This window comes from Lithobates pipiens, unplaced genomic scaffold, assembly GCF_037356315.1.
Source record: "Lithobates pipiens isolate NorthernLeopardFrog02 unplaced genomic scaffold, aLitPip1_a1.2 Scaffold_23, whole genome shotgun sequence".
In the NCBI taxonomy this organism is placed as follows: domain Eukaryota; kingdom Metazoa; phylum Chordata; class Amphibia; order Anura; family Ranidae; genus Lithobates; species Lithobates pipiens.
Window position 1 is genome coordinate 330808637 of NW_027507785.1, and position 19714 is coordinate 330828350.

General features: G+C 48.2%; 1 protein-coding gene across 1 annotated transcript in view; it reads left to right on the forward strand.

Moving 5' to 3' along the window:
* Positions 1-9823: 9823 nt before the first annotated feature.
* The window catches only part of LOC143926700 (membrane-spanning 4-domains subfamily A member 4A-like), a 48742-nt gene continuing 38851 nt past the window's right edge, over positions 9824-19714 (forward strand). The window contains exon 1 of the mRNA XM_077450710.1: positions 9824-9913. Within this exon, the coding sequence (XP_077306836.1) occupies positions 9861-9913 (53 nt within the window). The 5' untranslated portion in view covers positions 9824-9860. The remainder of the gene's footprint in view (positions 9914-19714) is intronic.

The window sequence follows — 19714 nt, forward strand, 5'->3', positions numbered from 1 at the left end:
AAAAATCCAGAGGGAAACCTTCCACCCTTTTCTCCTTCCTCGATACACAGAGAAGTTCCAATGGGCTGGTGATTATGGGTCAGTATATCCTCAGAGAGATAGAAAAGGTCTCATAGTGTAGTAATTCCAGGTTGCAAGAATTGAGTTAAAAAAATAAACTTTATTAATTAGCAGACCGGGAAAAAAGTAAAAAAATTTTTTGAGATGATTCCAAAAACATAAACCCACATGGGGAGTAATATATATCATAAAAGTGTATCACAGATACAGTCCCGGGGTGATATTATAACACAAAAGCCGCGTACACACGGGCGGACTGTCTGACCTACTTAGTCCGCCGAAACACATTTCAGCGGACAGTCCGCTCGTGTGTGGGCTTCAGCGGACTTTTTCAGCGTGCAGTCTGGCGGACTAAGTATTTCGGAATTTCCGTAATACTGTCCGTCGTACTCGCATTTCGGCAGACAATCCGCCCGTGTGTGTGCCAGTCCGCCGTACTTTTGAAATGAGCGGACTTTTCCCGCCCGGAGAAAAGTCCGCTCATTTCGAGCGGGTATCCAGGTAGGCGGGGCCCGCGAAGGAGACGTCGCTGGCCCCGCCGCCGGGTATGGACTTAAAGGGGAACCCCAACGCTGAAAAAAATCGGCGTGGGGGTCCCCCCCAAGTCCACAACAGACCCTTGTCCGAGCACGCTACCCGGCCGGCCAGGAAAGGGGGTGTTGAGGGCACGCGGCCTGGTACGGCTCAGGAGGGGGGGCGCTCGCTCGCCCCCCTTTCCTGGCCGGCCGGGTAGCGTGCTCGGACAAGGGTCTGTTGTGGACTTGGGGGGGACCCCCACGCCGATTATTTTCGGCGTTGGGGTTCCCCTTTAAGTCCATTCCAGGCGGCGGGGTCAGCGACGTCTCCTTCGCGGGCCCCGCCTACCTGGAGACGCGCTCGAAATGAACGGACTTTCCTCCGCGTGTGTGGGCGAGTCCGTTCATTTCAAAAGTAGGGCGGATAGTATGGCGGACTTAGTACGCCGTATTAGTCCGCTCAAAAAGTGGTGTGTGTGGTCAAGTCCGTTCATTCGAAAGTAGGACGGACTGTCCGTCGGATTGTCTGACGGACTAAGTTGGCCAGACAGTCCGCCCCGTGTGTACGCGGCTAAAGAGTTTATAATAAAAAATTTTAAAAATACACAACAAAGAAAAAATATAAATAAAAAAAGTGTGTTTGCACACCCCCTCAGGGTAAGCAATTGCAAAAACGGGAGTCCTTGATGAGGCTTACCCAACCGCAGGGGTCACAGTGAAAAAATCCCCGAACGTGACCCCCTAGGGGAGGGTCACCCACCGTTAGCGCTCCAGGGGGTTAGTAGTGTTCCTTAGCGGTCTGGAATTACAATACGCAAGCGGGGGAACGAACAGAGAACTAGCGTGCGTTCCAACCTGCGTTCCACCCAGCTCGACAGACCGGAAGTGACGTGGTGTGCGTGGCTACGTCGGACACGTTTCGTCATAGGGCGTCTTCAGCGACGATACCAAAGGGGGAATGCGGAGGACTCTGATATAAGGAGGGAATGCTGAGGACTCTGATGTAAGGAGGGAATGCTGAGGACTCTGACGTAAGGAGGGAATGCTGAAGACTCTGATGTAAGGAGGGAATGCTGAAGACTCTGATGTAAGGAGGGAATGCAGAGGAATCTGATGTAAGGAGGGAATGCTGAGGACTCTGACGTAAGGAGGGAATGCTGAAGACTCTGATGTAAGGAGGGAATGCTGAGGACTCTGACGTAAGGAGGGAATGCTGAAGACTCTGATGTAAGGAGGGAATGCTGAGGACTCTGATGTAAGGAGGGAATGCAGAGGAATCTGATGTAAGGAGGGAATGCTGAGGACTCTGACGTAAGGAGGGAATGCTGAAGACTCTGATGTAAGGAGGGAATGCTGAAGACTCTGACGTAAGGAGGGAATGCTGAAGACTCTGATGTAAGGAGGGAATGCTGAAGACTCTGATGTAAGGAGGGAATGCAGAGGAATCTGATGTAAGGAGGGAATGCTGAGGACTCTGACGTAAGGAGGGAATGCTGAAGACTCTGATGTAAGGAGGGAATGCTGAAGACTCTGACGTAAGGAGGGAATGCTGAAGACTCTGATGTAAGGAGGGAATGCAGAGGAATCTGATGTAAGGAGGGAATGCAGAGGAATCTGATGTAAGGAGGGAATGCTGAGGACTCTGACGTAAGGAGGGAATGCTGAAGACTCTGATGTAAGGAGGGAATGCTGAAGACTCTGACGTAAGGAGGGAATGCTGAGGACTCTGATGTAAGGAGGGAATGCTGAAGACTCTGACGTAAGGAGGGAATGCTGAAGACTCTGATGTAAGGAGGGAATGCTGAAGACTCTGATGTAAGGAGGGAATGCTGAAGACTCTGACGTAAGGAGGGAATGCTGAAGACTCTGATGTAAGGAGGGAATGCAGAGGAATCTGATGTAAGGAGGGAATGCAGAGGAATCTGATGTAAGGAGGGAATGCTGAGGACTCTGACGTAAGGAGGGAATGCTGAAGACTCTGATGTAAGGAGGGAATGCTGAAGACTCTGACGTAAGGAGGGAATGCTGAAGACTCTGATGTAAGGAGGGAATGCTGAGGACTCTGATGTAAGGAGGGAATGCTGAAGACTCTGACGTAAGGAGGGAATGCTGAAGACTCTGACGTAAGGAGGGAATGCTGAAGACTCTGATGTAAGGAGGGAATGCTGAAGACTCTGATGTAAGGAGGGAATGCTGAGGACTCTGACGTAAGGAGGGAATGCTGAAGACCCTGACGTAAGGAGGGAATGCGGAGGAATCTGATGTAAGGGGGGAATGCCCTGGGCATGATGGGTTTGTGACGTCACAAGGGGGCGTGGCCTCCTGGTGACATAATCTGATTGCCACGCCCCCTCGTTATTTAAGGAATGCAGGACATCGGCGCAGACAGATCAGCGGGACGCAGCATCGGAGGAGGATCGGTGGCGGCGGCAGAGGAAGAAGAACACCGGAGACAGAAGAGCAGAAGAAAAAGAAGATCGGAGGAGGAAGATGGAGGAAGACGCAGCCAAGAAGATTTTTAATAAAAGACTTGTCAAAAATTGTCTTCTGTATTTTTTAACACTACACTACTTTTTTTCGAGGTGAATGGGTCGGGGTACGATGTACCCCATACTTATTCACATAGGGTGGGGGGCCGGGATCTCGGGGCCCCCTTATTAAAGGGGTCTCCCGGATTCCTATAAGCCCCCCGCCCGCAGACCCCGACAACCAACGGCCAGGGTTGTCGGGAAGAGGCCCTTGTCCTCATCAACATGGCCCCCCTGCCCCAAAACACCCATCTCCCCATGTTGAGGGCACGCGGCCTGGTACGGCTCAGGAGGGGGTTGGCACTTACTTGTCCCCACCCCCTTTCCTGATCTGCCAGGTTGCGGGCTCGGATAAGGGTCTGCTATGGATTTTGGGGGGGAACCCCCACGACATTTAAAAATAAAAAATTCTCTCTTTTTTTTTAACCGGCATTTTTTTTTCTTTTTACATTCAGCGGGAAGTCAGCTGACAGCTGATGACTCATCGGTTGCTAAGGACGCCGCGACCCTCTCCTTAGCAACAGTGTAAAGAAAACCCGCAAAACGCAGTAAAATCGCGGTAAAAACGCATGCCTAAAAATGCGGCAAGCGCCACAAAAATCACTGCAGAAATGCTCAAAAGCAACATGCATAGCTCCTTATCCTATGAAAAAAATAATATATTATTAATAATAAATAAAAATAAAAGCTAATAGAAAAGCTGAAATGCCCGGCAACAAATGATGCAACAGATGATATTTTTCTCTATTGGCTACTAAAAAAAAAAAAATGCCAAAACTCAAAAACATTCAAAATCACCCCATAAAAATAAATAAATACCGGAAAAATGCTCAAAGACGCTACGCTCAGATGTGAGGGTCGGTTCACACCACAAAAAACGCACAGATCTGGTCCGTATGCGTTTCTGCATGCATGTTTTTTAGCGCGTTTCGATGCATTTTTTTTATTGCATTTCTGGATGCATTCCAGTTGCTTTTTTTTCTTCTTTATTCCTGTTTTTCTTTTAAGGGCCAGTTCACACCACATGCAGTCCGGTGCGTTTTTTTTTTATTTTTTTTGCATCAAAAATGCATGAACAGTGGGTTCTGTGGTTTTCAATTGCATAGTTCACACCGGCGCTTGCAGTTTCAGAAAAAAAAAAAAAAAAAAGTAGAACGCGCTGCGTTATTCTTGCACTGGACTTTACTGGAACGCTGTAAAACACATATAAAAAAAATGCACTGGAAATCGCCCAAAACGCACCAAAAACGCACTGGAATGCACATGTCCTTATTTAAGGTTAAGAAAAAAGAGGAGGGGGGGGGAAGCACTGGAACGCATTCAAAAAAGCACCAAAAACGGACTGAAATGCATCAAAAACACACCTCGAACGCATTAAATATGCGCATGCAGAAAAGCACCTGGAACGCATCCGCACTGCGTGTGAACTGGCACTTATGGTTAAGAAAAAGAGAGGGGGGAAAAAATACACTGGACTGCATCAAAAATGCACTGAAAATCAACTGAACGCACTAAAAACGCAATGTCCTTATTTAACGTGAAGAAAAAAAGAAGGGGGAAATGCACTGGACTGCATCAAAAACGCACTGGAATGCATCAAAAACGCACATGCAGAAAAGCATCTGGAATGCATCTGGTCTGTGTTTCTACGGGGTGAACTGGCCCTCATTGTACGAGGGTCCAGTGCGTTTTTTGGTGCGTTTACAATGTTCCATTACTGTCCAGTGCAGGAAAAGATGCAGCATGTTCTACTTTTTTCTCTAGAACTGGAAAGCTCTGCGAGCGCTGGTGTGAACGATGCCATTGGAAACCATATAACCCGACTGTCCATGCATTTTTGATGCAGGAAAAAAACAAAACGCACTGGACTGGTGTGAATGGGACCTAATGCCGCCTCAGGGCCATATTCACACCATAGAAATGCAGTCCGTATGTGTTCTGGATGCTTTTCTTCATGCGCGTTTTTAATGCATTTTTGGTGCATTTTTGATGCAGTCCTGTGCATTCCCCCCCCCCTCCTTTTTTTAACCTTAGGGCCAGTTCACACCACATGCGTTCCAGTGCGTTTTTGATGCAGTCCTGTGCATTCCCCCCCCCCTCCTTTTTTAACCTTAGGGTCAGTTCACACCACATGCAGTCCAGTGCGTTTTTTTTTTCTGCATCAAAAACGCATTGAAAGTAGGTTATATGGTTTTCAATGGCATCGTTCACACCAGGGCGGTCAGTTCCAGTGCGTTCCAGAAAAAGAAAGTAGACCTTGCTGCATTTTTTCTGCACTGGACTGTACTGGAACGCTGTGAGACGCATCAAAAACGCACCGGAACGCACCTAAATGCACCAAAAACGCGCTGCAACACAATTGTCATTATTTAAGGGCCATTTCACACCATAGAAACGCAGTCCGGATGCGTTCCAGGTGCTTTTCCGCATGCGCGTTTTTAATGCGTTCCAGTGCTTCCCCCCTCTTTTTTCTTAACCTTAAATAAGGACAAATGTGTTGCAATGTGTTTTTGGTGCATTTAGGTGCGGTCCGGTGCGTTTTTTGATGCGTTTTACAGCGTTCCAGTACAGTCCAGTGCAGAAAAAATTCAGCGCGTTCTACTATTTTTTCTGGAACGCACTGCAACTGCGAGCGCTGGTGTGAACGATGCCATTGAAAACCATATAACCTACTTTCCATGCATTTTTTGATGCAGAAAAGAAAACGCACTGGACTGCATGTGGTGTGAACTGGCCCTAAGGTTAAGAAAAAAGAGGGGGGGGGGGGCACTGGACTGCATCAAAAACACATCAAAAATACACTGCAACGCATCAAAAACGCGCATGCAGAAAAGCACTTGAAACGCATCCGGACTCTTAAATAAGGACAAGTGTGTTCCAGTGCATTTTTGGTGCGTTTAGGTGCGTTCCAGTGCATTTTTATGCATTTTACAGCGTTCCAGTACAGAAAAAATGCTGCATTATTCGCCCTTTTTTTTTTCTGGAGCGGACCGCCCCGGTGTGAACTATATCATTGAAAACCATATAGAGTCAGTTCTCACGCATTCCAGATGCGTTCCAGGTGCTTTTCTGCATGCGTGTTCTTTGATGCGTTCCAGTGCGTCCCCCCCCCCTCTTTTTTCTTAACCTTGAGGGCCAGTTCACATCACATGCAGTCTGGTGCGTTTTTTTTTCTGCATCAAAAACGCATGGAAAGTAGGTTATATGGTTTTCAATGGCAGTTCACACCAGCGCTCGCAGTTCCAGAAAAAAAAAAAGTAGAAAATGCGGCATTTTTTTCTGCACTGGACTGTGCTTGAACGCTGTAAAATGTATCAAAAACACACCGGAACGCACCTAAATGCCCCAAAAACGCACCGGAACACACTTGTCCTTTTTTAAGGTTAGGTAAAAATGGGGGGGGACGCACTGGAATGCATCAAAAACGCGCATGCAGAAAAGCAACTGGAACGCATCTGCACTGCGTTTCTGTGGTGTGAACTGGCCCTATACGGTTTTCAGTAATATAGTTCACACCGGGGCGGTCCGCTCCAGAAAAAAAAAAAAGAGAGAACATGCGGCATTTTTCCTGCACTGGACTGGAACGCTGTAAAATGCATAAAAACGCACCTAAACGCACCAAAAATACACTGGAACACCCATGTCCTTATTTAGGGCCAGTTCACACCAGACGCAGTTCCGTTCAGTTCCGTTCGCTTTTTTTTCTGCACTAAAAATGCATGCACCGTGTTTTCCATGTATTCCAATGGCTCTAGTTCACACCATGCAGTCAGTTTTCCCGGTCAGTTTCTGCACCAGAAACTGACCGGAACTGACGGTATTGGTGCAGAAAAAACGGAACTGCATCTGGTGGGAACTGGCCCTTAAGGTTAAAAAAAGGAGTGTGGGGTGGGGGGTGGGGGGGGGGGGTTAAAATGCACAGGACTGCATCAAAAACGCACCAAAAACGCACTGGAACGCATCGAAAACGTGCATGCAGAAAAGCACCTGCAACGCATCCGCTCTGCGTTTCTATGGTGTGAACTGGCCCTATATGGTTTTCAATGATATAGTTCACACCGGGGCGGCATTTTTCCTGCACTGGAATGCTGTAAAATGCATAAAAAAACGCACTGGAATGCACCTAAACGCACCAGAAATGCACTGGAAAACACATATGTCCTTATTTAATTTTTATAAAAGGGGGGGGGGGGGGGAATGCAGAGGACTGCATCACAAATGCACCGAAAACGCATGAAAAATGCACATGCAGAAAAGCATCCGGACTGCGTTTCTATGGTATGAACTGACCTTAAATAAGGACTAGTGTGTTGCGGTGCGTTTTTGGTGCATTTAGGTGCGCTTTGATACATTTTATAGCGCTCCGGTACAGTCCAGTGCAGAAAAATTTGCAGCGTGTTCCACTTTTTTTTTCTGGATGCGTTCCAGTGCGTTTTTCATGCATTTTTGGTGTGTTTTTCATGCGTTCCAGTGTGTTTTTGTGCATTTTTGAAGCGTTCCAGTGTGTTTTTGGTGCGTTTTTGATGCGTTCCAGTGCGTTTTTCATGCGTTTTTGGTGCGTTTTTCATGCGTTCCAGTGTGTTTTTGGTGCGTTTTTGATGCGTTCCAGTGCGTTTTTCATGCGTTTTTGGTGCGTTTTTCATGCGTTCCAGTGTGTTTTTGGTGCGTTTTTGATGCGTTCCAGTGCGTTTTTCATGCGTTTTTGGTGCGTTTTTCATGCGTTCCAGTGTGTTTTTGGTGCGTTTTTGATGCGTTCCAGTGCTCCCCCCCACCTATTTTTTCTTAACCTTAAATAAGTACAAGTGTGTTGCAGTGCGTTTTTGATGCGTTTTACAGCGTTCCAGTGCAGAAAAAAATTGTGTTCCACTTTTTTTTTCTGGAACTGCGAGCGCTTTTGTGAACTATACCGTTGAAAACCACAGAATCTACCCGCCATGCGTTTTTGATGCAGAACAAAAAAAAAACGCACCGGACCGCATGTGGTGTGAAGCGGCCCTCAGACTTCAGCAATGTATAAATAATAACAAGTCAATAAGTCGCCGTTCACATCTTCAGAATTTGAAATAGCGGTAAATCGTGCGGTGGGGGCGCCCCCGTGCGTTCCCCGTCTCTTTCAATAACGCCCCCCAAAACGCAGCTCGATGTTGCCGCCATCCGCCGGAGGGGGGACAAAATCGCAGGAAGAAAACCGTGCGAGCAGAATCCCGGGACGCCAAGACAAGAGCTTCTTTTGGGCGACAAGCGTCCTGTGATTCTGTTTTTTTTCCCGCGGTTGGCGTCCCCCCCCCTCCCCAATACGCCAAAATGTGAACAGAAAATCGCATTCGTATAAAAGGAATGTTTGTGCAGATAGCTGGCGATGGGATGACGGAGCCCCACACACAGAACGAAGCGCCGGACGATCGATAACGATCATGGATTACGATTTGGACACAAAAAAAACGTTTGATTCTTTTCTCAGCCCTCCAGCGATCCTCTGCTGCGGACGTCGGTGTAACATTGCTGCGTCTCCCACACACACTGTCAGATCTTCTGCCGATTTACCAAAACCATATAATATGAGGGCAGATCTCGGGCGTGTCCCTGTGCCTGTGATCAGGCCGGCCCTTCTACTACATGGTTTTTGGTAAATCTGAAGACAAAAATCTGCAGAGAATCTGATGGTGTGGGGGGGGGGGGGGGATCTGAAGACAAAAATCTGCAGAGAATCTGATGGGGGGGGGGGGGGGGGGTCTGAAGACAAAAATCTGCAGAGAATCTGATGGTGGGGGGGGGGATCTGAAGACAAAAATCTGCAGAGAATCTGATGGTGTGGGGGGGGGGGGGGGGGGGGGGGGGGAATCTGAAGACAAAAATCTGCAGAGAATCTGATGGTGTGGGGGGGGGGGGGGGGCGGATCTGAAGACAAAAATCTGCAGAGAATCTGATGGTGTGTGTGGGGGGGGGGGGGGGATCTGAAGACAAAATCTGCAGAGAATCTGATGGTGTGGGTGGGGGGGGGGGGGAATCTGAAGACAAAAATCTGCAGAGAATCTGATGGTGTGGGGGGGGGGGGGGGCGGGATCTGAAGACAAAAATCTGCAGAGAATCTGATGGTGTGGGGGGGGGGGGGGGGCGGCATCTGAAGACAAAAATCTGCAGAGAATCTGATGGTGTGTGGGGGGGGGGGGATCTGAAGACAAAAATCTGCAGAGAATCTGATGGTGTGGGGGGGGATCTGAAGACAAAAATCTGCAGAGAATCTGATGGTGTGTGGGGGGGGGGGGGGGATCTGAAGACAAAAATCTGCAGAGAATCTGATGGTGTGTGGGGGGGGGGGATCTGAAGACAAAAATCTGCAGAGAATCTGATGGTGTGGGGGGGGGGGGGGGGCGGATCTGAAGACAAAAATCTGCAGAGAATCTGATGGTGTGGGGGGGGGGGGGGGGGGATCTGAAGACAAAATCTGCAGAGAATCTGATGGTGTGTGGGGGGGGGGGGGATCTGAAGACAAAAATCTGCAGAGAATCTGATGGTGTGTGTGGGGGGGGGCGGATCTAAGACAAAAATCTGCAGAGAATCTGATGGTGTGTGGGGGGGGGGGGGAACTGAAGACAAAAATCTGCAGAGAATCTGATGGTGTGGGGGGGGGGGGGGGGGGGCTTCACAAGGAATTCACCAGAGAAGAGGAAGACGTGCCACAGATCCGGCTCCTCCCCATCTGGGCGGCGCGCCATGTGAACTCCGCCAAGCCCCTCCCTCCCACAACGTCGTATTTATGTGTAAACAGCCAGAGACTGAGGACGTTCCCCAGCCGCAGTCACAGCACAGGTAGTACCTGCGTTCCTGTTTATTCCTCATGGTGGGGGGGGGGAGGCGGCTGTGTTGGATGGAGAGGAGAGGGTCTTGAACCCCTGTCAGTTTTTATTGCTGTCTGTCTCTATTTGTCCGTTTACCGTTATCATTGAAAGTGAAAGTAAAGGAAAGTCACACATTTTGGGGTGTCCCCGGAAAAGTAATAGAGGGGAAATCTTCCAACTTCCACACTGGATCTGGTGACCCCGGGTGGAGGGGGGCCCCAAAAAAATTCCCTTAACCCTTCACACCCGGACTATAGATCAATGACGGCTACAGCGTGGGGCATACTTTGCCGGGAGGGACGTCTATTGACATCTCCAGTAATCGCGCTCTGCGGGCGGCACGCTCTGTGATCACCGAGCCCTTCGCATCCAGCTGATCACAAATCGGGGTAAACAGCCAATCACAGTGGGCATTTACTATGGGATCCGCTGTCTCCAATGAGAGCCGATTACACCATGTAAACAGGAGCCGGCTGTCGGCTTTTCTGAATGGAGCCAATAACCACCTTGAGTTAAAGGAACATTGCTGTTGATTGGGAGGTGCGGCCCCCCTTCCCCAAAGCACCCCCCCCATGTTGAGGGCACGCAGCCTGGTACGGCTCAGGAGGGGAGGGCGTGCTCGCTCATCCCCACCCCCTTTCCTGACCGGCTGCGTGCTCGGATAAGGGTCTGCTATGGACTTTGGGGGGACCCCCACGCCGTTTTTTCGGCGTAGGCAGGGCCATCTTTAATATGATTGGACCCCGGGCAAAACTTTTCTTGGGCCCCCCCCCCCTGCAGTTTAGCTCTCCACCTGCTCTGAGACATATAATAATTAGCAGTTAGACTCAAAATCTGTTTACTGAATCAGATCAAGCAACTATTGGGATTGGTTGCCAGAGGTTACAGTGTATCATTACCGCTCACTGATTAGTTGCTAGAGGTTACAGCACACATTATGGCTCACTAATTAGTTGCTAGAGGTTACAGCACATGATTTCTGCTTGTTGATTGGTTGCTAGAGATTACTGTGGATATGACCTCAGGGGGGCATCATATACATATCAATGCTGCCGGCCGCTGCTATTTACATATGAATGCCATTAATTTACATGTAAACACAGGGTCTGCAGGTGAGTCATCTGTAAACAACAATAGTGCAGAGCTGGACAGCATTAGTAGCAGCATTTCACACTGAGATATCGGGACACAGCACGGGACTAAACCTCAAGGGAGAGGGAATTTAAACCTGGATAGTTGGCAAGTATGAGGCAGCTGCTTTGGGCCTCACAACAATGACAGGGCCCAGGGCAGCTGCCCCTTTTGCCCTGCCTTAAAAACGGCCCTGGGGTTCCCCTTTAAATCCATACCAGGTGACAGGGCTAGCGAGGTGTCAATCTCACCAATGGAGGCGGCGGCGGCATTCACTTCCTTCGCTAGTCCCGTCTACCTGGAGCCGCGTTCAAAATGAACGGACTTTACTCCGTGTCTGGGCAAGTCCGTTCATTTCAAAAGTCCGGCGGACTAGCACACAGACGGGCGGATTGTCCGCCGGACTGCCGAGTCTGGAGGACAATTTTGAGTCAAAACTTCTTTCTAAGTCCGCACACGGGCGGATTGTATGGCGGGACTCTGGTTCCGCCACACCAAGTCCGCCGGGATTGCCCGATCGTGTGTACGCGGCATAACTGATCCCAGCACCTACCTAGAAGGGGCTACACAAAAATGTTACCAATTTGGCGATCAGCAGCGACTCTTCAATTGAAATGTCCGATTTCATTGAATAGCAGGTCTGGGGGGTCCCAATCCTACCGCTCTGCGATGTACAGAAAGTTCTGCAGCAGCGCCGACATTTAATACAGAAGAAGGTTAAAATTGTCAGCAAATGACATTTCATTGCCGGTATTCTGCCGTATAGTGTCCTGCCATCAAATAGTGTCCGGACCGTACTGCGCATGCGCAGAACGGAGCAGACAAAGCTTCGGAAAAATCTCCGAAGCTGAACGGCGCCTGCGCCGTGAGTGGAGGTGGTAGCACCACCATCCAAGCGGACATAGGGTTGTGAATTTTAGAGGGCCCCTCGCGGGCGAGCTTCGCTCGCCACGCTTCGGGCTCGGCCTCTCTGCGCTCGGGTCTTTTTTATCCCTACTCTATGTCCACTTGGATAGTGGGGATAGAACCTGGACTCACGGCGCCAGGCACCGTTCATCCTCGGCAGTTTTCGGGATCTGTGTTGCTGTGTACTGCGCATGCGCAGTACACAGGGGACACTATCCGATGGAGGACGTTATTTGACAAGACACCGGCTTCTTGTTTAACCCTTTCATGACTAAGCCTATTTTTGGCATTTGGTGTTTACAAGTTAAAATCCATATTTTTTGCTAGAAAATTACTTGGAACCCCCAAATATTATATATATATTTTTTAGCAGACACTCTAGAGAATAAAACAGCGATTGTTGCAATATTTTATGTCACACGGTATTTGCGCAGCGGTGTTTTAAACGCAACTTTTTGGGAAAAGGGACCCTTTCATGAATTAAAAAAAAAAAAAAAACAGTAAATTAGCCCAATTTTTTGCATTATGTGAAAGATAATGTTACGCCGAGTAAATAGAAACCAAACATGTCACACTTTATAATCGCACGCACTCGTGGATTGACGACAAAGTACGGTACCTAAAATCTCAATAGGCGACGCTTTAATTTTTTTTTACGGTTACCAGGTTAGCGTTACAGAGGAGATCTAGTGCTAGAATTATTGCTCTCGCTCTGACAATCGCGGCGATACCTCACATGTGTGATTTGAACACCGTTTACATACGCGGGCGCAACTTCCGTATGCGTTTTCTTTGCTTCGCGAGCTCGCGGGGACGGCGGCGCTTTAAAAAAACATTTTTTATTTATTTTATTTATTTTAAAATGACTAAATGTTTTTTTTTTAAAAAAATAAAAATTGATCACTTTTATTGCTGTCACAAGGAATGTAAACATCCCTTGTGACAGTAATAGGCGGTGACAGGTACTCTTTATGGAGGGATCGGGGGTCTAAAAGACCCCCCATCCCTCCTTTACACTTCAATGTATTCAGATCGCCGAAAACGGCGATTCTGAATACCGTATATTTTTTTAAAAACCGGCGCCATTGGCAGCCGAGTAAACGGGAAGTGACATCATGACGTCGCTTCCGTGTTTACTATGAGGAGACTGGAACGAAGCCGATCGGGATAGTGGTGTGACCTTTGCTCCCCCCCCAATCCTCATTCACTTATATTCCTGGCCATGTAAGCAAATGGACTGGTAATATCAGTGGTTTGTAAGGACGCAGCGGGTTGCAAGACTGCCAAATTCCAGCAAGCCTTCGTTCAGTCTGCCCTATCCGCAGCTGAGATTAACCCTCAGAGGTCCTCCAACCTCGAGTAACCCGTCTATAAACGTCTGCAGAATTCCACCCCACCACTAGAGGCAGAATCTAGGGGTGAGGATGGACACACGCCTGCAGCTGCACTTTCAGTCTGCTAAATTTGCAATCCTTCAGAATGACAGACACTGAACAGATAATAGTCAGCAGAAAACCATTAGCAGGTTTGTTAAATCAGCTCCAGGCGAGAAATAAGTTACCTGCCTCTTTGAACAATCAAAAGGAGCCAACAAGACAAAATCAACCGGCCCAACCAGAGAAGTCGTACAATGGTAAGAATAAATATGCTTACCGTACTGTTAGGGCTGCGCGCTTAACCCCCTTCTCTGATCTGGCCAGCCGTTCAGTCCTGGAATGCGGTCTCCCTTCGATTAAAGCCTGAAGCCCCCACGTTCTGAGCGCCAAATGAAATGGATAAGAACTACAAACTAGTTCTTGGTTATCTGCTGCTATTTCCAATTAAAAAGTATAAATGTGCAGCACATTAGAAGTGAACACTCTCTGAGATACGTTCAGCTCGGCTACTTCTAACTTCTGATTTATTCGTGGGCGATGTTGATAATTTATACAGAAAGATATGTCATTGCTATGTCAGTCTAATAGGTACATCTTATTGGTTATAATACAAGAGAAATGGAGAAACTTGATGCTTGAAGTTTGGTTGAAGCTGGTTCTCTTATCTCAAATGCATTCTTCTAACGCGGGGGATGTAGGGAGTGGATGCCATCTTTAACTCCGAACAGAGAGTCAATCTGTATACTACATAATAAGGAAGGAACATGTATACACATAAGCAAATAGACATTTTCTGATTATCATTATGTACATTAGATTCCTTAACAGTCCCCCCTAAAATGGCTATTTTCTTCTGTCCCTCATCTAAAGGTCCTCCTCACCTGGCCCATTCTCCTCAGCAACTCTTTTAGGCTGTATATAGAGTTGGGCAGCAACTAGTTCACTACCCCCCTGGATACAGCTGGAGAAGGGCAATCAGGTGCTATCTACCCCTATAACCCTAGAGGATTGTGAGATTATGGACAGGGAGTGACTGTAGAGGAGGGAAGGGTTTGTCATCCTCCATCATAAGAGGGTACTCTTCTTCTTGGTGGAGAAATGTAGGTGGGCTTTTGTCTACAGCCTTGCTCATTAACTTCTTTACGAAAGGTAGAATACAGCATACAATCGGGGGGTAAAAGAACCAGGATTATTATTACCGTTACCCCTATCTGGGCGAGCACCTTCTGCCACCCACTCATCCAGCTAAAATATTGATCCCATGGGTCTGTAATACCGGAGTTCTTCTTCAACTCCAATGACAAATCTTCTAATTTCTTTATAGCTAAAGTTACTTTACCATTTGGGCCGGTATTATCAGGAATGTAGGTGCAACAGGTTCCCGTTTTTTTCTATCATTTTACAGACACCTCCTTTCTCAGCTAACACCATGTCTAAGGCCATCCGGTTCTGGAATGTCATGTAGGACGTGGGGGGGTAACTGGCCAGCAATTCCCTGGAGGGCATCTTTAGTGTAATTCACGTATCTTTGTTGGTTGTAGTTTATGTAATTGATCCAATCTACATTCTTGTTCACATTTATTATGGGGATCAAAGACTCAAAACCAACTTTTTACCTGATCCCTGGATTTGAATTCATCAGGGACCCCCCCTTGGAACTCCTATAACATCTATGTACACATGAGGGTCAAAGCTTCCGGAGAGAACTGCTCGCTTCCTCCTCTGACTGTGTGCTGGGTCAGTGTATGTATCAGGGGTATCTTCTGCTAGGATATGGAGGGGCATAATGACCTTTCCAAGGGCACATTCACTGGTCCAGATACCCTCTAATCTGGTCCTATGTTCCAACCCACTGTCCCTCCCAGGAACCACAATTCTGGCCCCAGTAACTGTCTGTAAAACACACATATATATCCTTACCATCAGGGATGTCACTGTACCAATGGCATTGCCATGAAAGAGTAAACGGACAAGGTACTATGTTGTAATTATTTTATCATTTTTTGTGATGACCACCTCCTGGGCCTCCCCTCTAGACCAAACAGGAAAAGGATATGCAGCATGGTCGGCATGAAGTGGGCGGGATCTTGTCCTCGGGGGTGGAGCTTTCATGCAGTGGGAAGCATATATTCAGGTATTCTTCCCGGCCAATTCAACTGAAGTGGCTGTGGTCAGCAAAACTTGGAATGGACCATCATATCTGGGTTCAAGAGAATGTTTTCTCACAAATGTCTTTACCAGCCCCCAATCTCCAGGCAGTAGTTGGTGTGTTCCTGTATCTAATTCAGGATCTGGAATGGAAGAAAACACCTGGACATGCATTTGGGTTAATTCTCTTGATAATGCGGTTACATAATTAGTCAACACATCAGATTGCAACTGTAACTGTTGGGGAAAGTGACAGCCAAGTCTGGGGGCTGAACCAAACAACATTTTATAAGGGGATAGGGCATATTTCACCCCCCGGGGTGTGTCTGACACGGAACAGGGTAATGGGCAAACTGTCTGGCCGACTCATGTTAGTCTTTTGGGCCATCTTTAACATCCTGTTTTTCTAGTGTCCCTTTCATCCTTTCTACCTTCCCGCTACTTTGAGGGTGGTAAGGGGTGTGTAGAGCCAACTGAACCCCCAGTGCTGCCCTAATCTTTTGTAAGGGTTGCTGTGAAGGTTGGGCCTGATCGCTCTCTATCACCTCTGGGACCTCAAATCTACATACTATCTCACTCAGTAGTTCCTTAGCTGTGGTCCTGGCAGTCATGTCCACCTCCACTGGGGCATATTCGAATCTGTCACTCCTTTGGCATTTGGGAGTGATCAATTTGTATCCTCTGGAAGGGGGTATGGGGCTTTTGCCAGGTGCTTCTTCTGTGCCTTTTCTGTACGTTCCGGCTTACATTTGTTGCAGATAGTGCATGATCTGCAGAGGTTGTTGGTCAATGGAGTAACTCATAAGTTCATAAGAGTCTTTGTCAAGTGGGCAGCTCCATTTGCCCATTGCACCATGGCTGGGTACATACTCCTGGGTAGACAAGGCTTCTTGTTGCACTCGAATAGTCCATCTCTGAGAGTTCCTCCTCTCCGTTTCCAGCTTTCCTTCTCATCCGGACTTGCTGCTTCCTGTAATTCTTTCAGATAAACTCTGTCCACTGGGAGAGTCTGTAGGGTAAGCACGGAGTGGTCTTCTTCTACCACCCTGCTGTCCACTTCCCGTGGACCACTGGCTGTCTGGCAGCTGAATCGTCTAGATTGCCTCGAGCTTCCTTCGAGTTGAGTTTGTCGTGTGCTTTACTTTTAGAATAGTCACTTGGGTTGGGAGAAGTAGGGCGTCCATTAAGTCCTTGATGGCTGAGCTATGTTTCACAGGTGTTCCTTCAGCCATCAGGAACCCTCTGTCCTTCCAGATAACACCAAAATCATGGGCAACGCTGAAAGCATATCTTGAGTCCGTATGAATGTTGGCTCTTTTTCCCTCTGCCAATTTACATGCTGTAGTAAGTGCTTGCAGCTCTGCCACCTGTGCAGACATCAACGGCGGTAAGGTTTCAGTTTGGAGAACCGAGTTTTCAGTGGTGACCTGGATCCTGCAGGGGTATTTCACTCACCGTGGGGGGATGCGTGGTTTCCAGCCGCATTAGTTTGATGCAGTCATGGGGTGACAAGTCAAGACTCGTCTCCTCCTCCTCCTTTCCCCCCTCGAGAAGTGGAAGAAGGGTGGTAGGTTTCAGTGTTTGACAACGTAATAGAATAATGCTGTCTAGAAGGTAGGAACTCAGGAGTCTCAAGTGTCTGGCAGTGGACGGATGTTTCGGCTGGATCTTGGTGAAGTATGGGAGCAATGTCATGGGGAGCAAGCAGAACGAGGCAGAGTCCGAAGACCAAGCCCGAAGTTTTGTCAAACAAGGCTTGTACAGCAAAGACAGCTCACAGACACGATGGGCCTCCTCTTGCTATCGCATTCAGCCGACAGGAATAATATCCTATAGGGCGTAGGCAGATGCCGTGTGATTGGATGTGTACACCTGTAGCATGTCCCAGATGTTTGGATACAAAGGGCTTGAACGTTTTGTCATAGTCTGGGATCCCTAGCGCCAGAGATGGTGTGCTTGAGGGTCTCAAAGTTGGATATTGCTTCAGGAGACATCTGGAAGGGGTCTGATTTCAGTCCTAGGAAGGCATGAAGGGGCTTCTGGCCTTGTGGCAGTGGGATGTCGGAGATTGCTTTCACCCTGTCTTCAGTGAGGTGTCTTGTCCCATGGGACATGACAGTGTCCAAGAAAAATGACAGATGTTGAGCACCACTGCAATTTGGGCTTTGAGGCTTTGCAACCCTGTCTGGCAAGATGGCACAACTGGCTTTCTGAGGTGACTTCAACAGTGGGTAAGTCAGCTGCACAGTGGAGAAGGTCATCAACATATTGGAGGAAAATCACTTCCAGGTGATCCTCTTGTTATGTGTCAAGGGTGATAGCCATAGCTTTTGCAAACTAGCTTGGAGAGTTCTGTGCCCCTTCTGGCATAACTGTTTAGGTATGTTGTTGTTGTTGTTTTCGTGGGTGAATGCAAAAGGTACCAGCATGAGGGGTGAAGGTGGACACTGAAGAGAGCTTTTGCATGGTCCACCACTGTGAGGTACTTTGCAGTCAGGGACACCCCCACAAGTAGCTTGTTCTCTTTTAGGGGTTCTCTTCTTCCTAGAGAACAGAGGTGTGTTGCATGGAGGTGCGCAGGGTATCAGGGCTCCATTTGACATGAGGGCCTTGACATGCTTCAAAATAGCTGCAGATTGAGCTAACTTTAGGGGGGGGGCGGGTATTGTGGTTTCCAGGGCAACGATGCACCCTTTTTGAACTTGACTGAAACTGGTGGCACCTTTAAGTGACAGTTGTCTTCCAGTCCTGTGGATCATAGGCACGCAGGGATTCTGTCAAGTACTTCCTGTGGTATTGAACTTGGAGTTATTGCTTCATGAAGTGTCATCAGGAGAGGCAGAGAATACAAAGCAGATGAGTCTTCCAAGGATAGGGGAGTATGTAACTTCACCCCCCCCCCCTTCAGGTGTGAAAATGATTGACGCCTGTAGTCTGGACAGCACATCAGCTCCTAGTAGATTCAAGGGACATGTAGAGGACACCACAAATCTGGTAAGCAAATCAGGAAATGTCCCCACTTGGAGAGGCTCAGTGAGTGGACTGGAGCGGGGCACCCCATCCACTCCCACGCAGGAAACATCAATAGTGGAAAGGAAAGAATTATCAGGCAGGTCCTCAGTCCTCAACACACTCCTGGCTGCACTCATGTCAATGAGAAAAGTGGTAGGTTTTCCTTGTATAGGTAACGTGACCTTTGCTAGGGGTCCCCCAGTCTCATTTGAGGACACTGTCATAAGGGGTGACACAGGTTTTCTCATTTCCTAGCATGAGTTGGGGTGTGGTGGAGGTTCATGTCCATGTTGCCCTTCACGGGGATCCCTGTCTTGTCTCGGATGTCTTGGGGTTCTGCATACTCTTCTGGTGTGACCCCACTTCCCACAGTTGTAACAGATGATCTTTTCCCTGGTATTGGGCAGTGGTGGTGGACGAGTGTAGGCGGGATCTTCGTCTTGTGTTACCATGATGGGCGTTGGTTTTTTCCCCTTTTGGTTTTCTATCCCTCTGGCCACCAACAGTAAATCGGGCATTTTCATTGGGCGATGTTCAGGGCGGGCCACCATCAGGCTTTTTCTGAAATCCTCTCTGAGTCCTGAGACAAAAGCAGATGATAACGTGTGTGTGTGTGTCTTTTCATAGAGGGAGAAGCCCAGATCATCAAAGGCCTGTATGAGTCTAGCATGATACTTCTCCACAGACTCCCCTTTATCTTGGGCAATATCTTGGATTGTGGTGGTCTGATCTGCCAATTTCTCCTTTGCCCAGTCACGGAGTTGGGCACAGAACTCCAAGCCTGAGGTGTAAGAAGTGGCACTTGCCAGGCAGGCATCATTGAAGGCTGTCTGCATGACCGACCAAAAGACATGTCCTGCTTTAATTTGGCATAGGCTGATCAAGTTTCTCCAGGCAGCTGAGTAAGTTTCTTGTATCTGCACTATCCTGCGGTAGAAGGGCATTGGCTGCTTCTCTGGGTCAGGAAGACTTGTCACTAAGGTTGCTGCTTGTGATGGGGTAAAAGCGACATACATCACCGGTGCCCCTTCTGGTAACCGAGACTGGTGATGGGGCAGGGGGCTGAGAATGGGCACTGTTTCTTATGGTTGTCAGCATATGTTTGAGGTCCTCTCGGAACTGTGAGTCCGGAGCTGGATTGGGGGTTAAATCAGCAGGTGGCCTTGCTGCCTGTTGTTTGTGTTCCCACTCGGATGCTT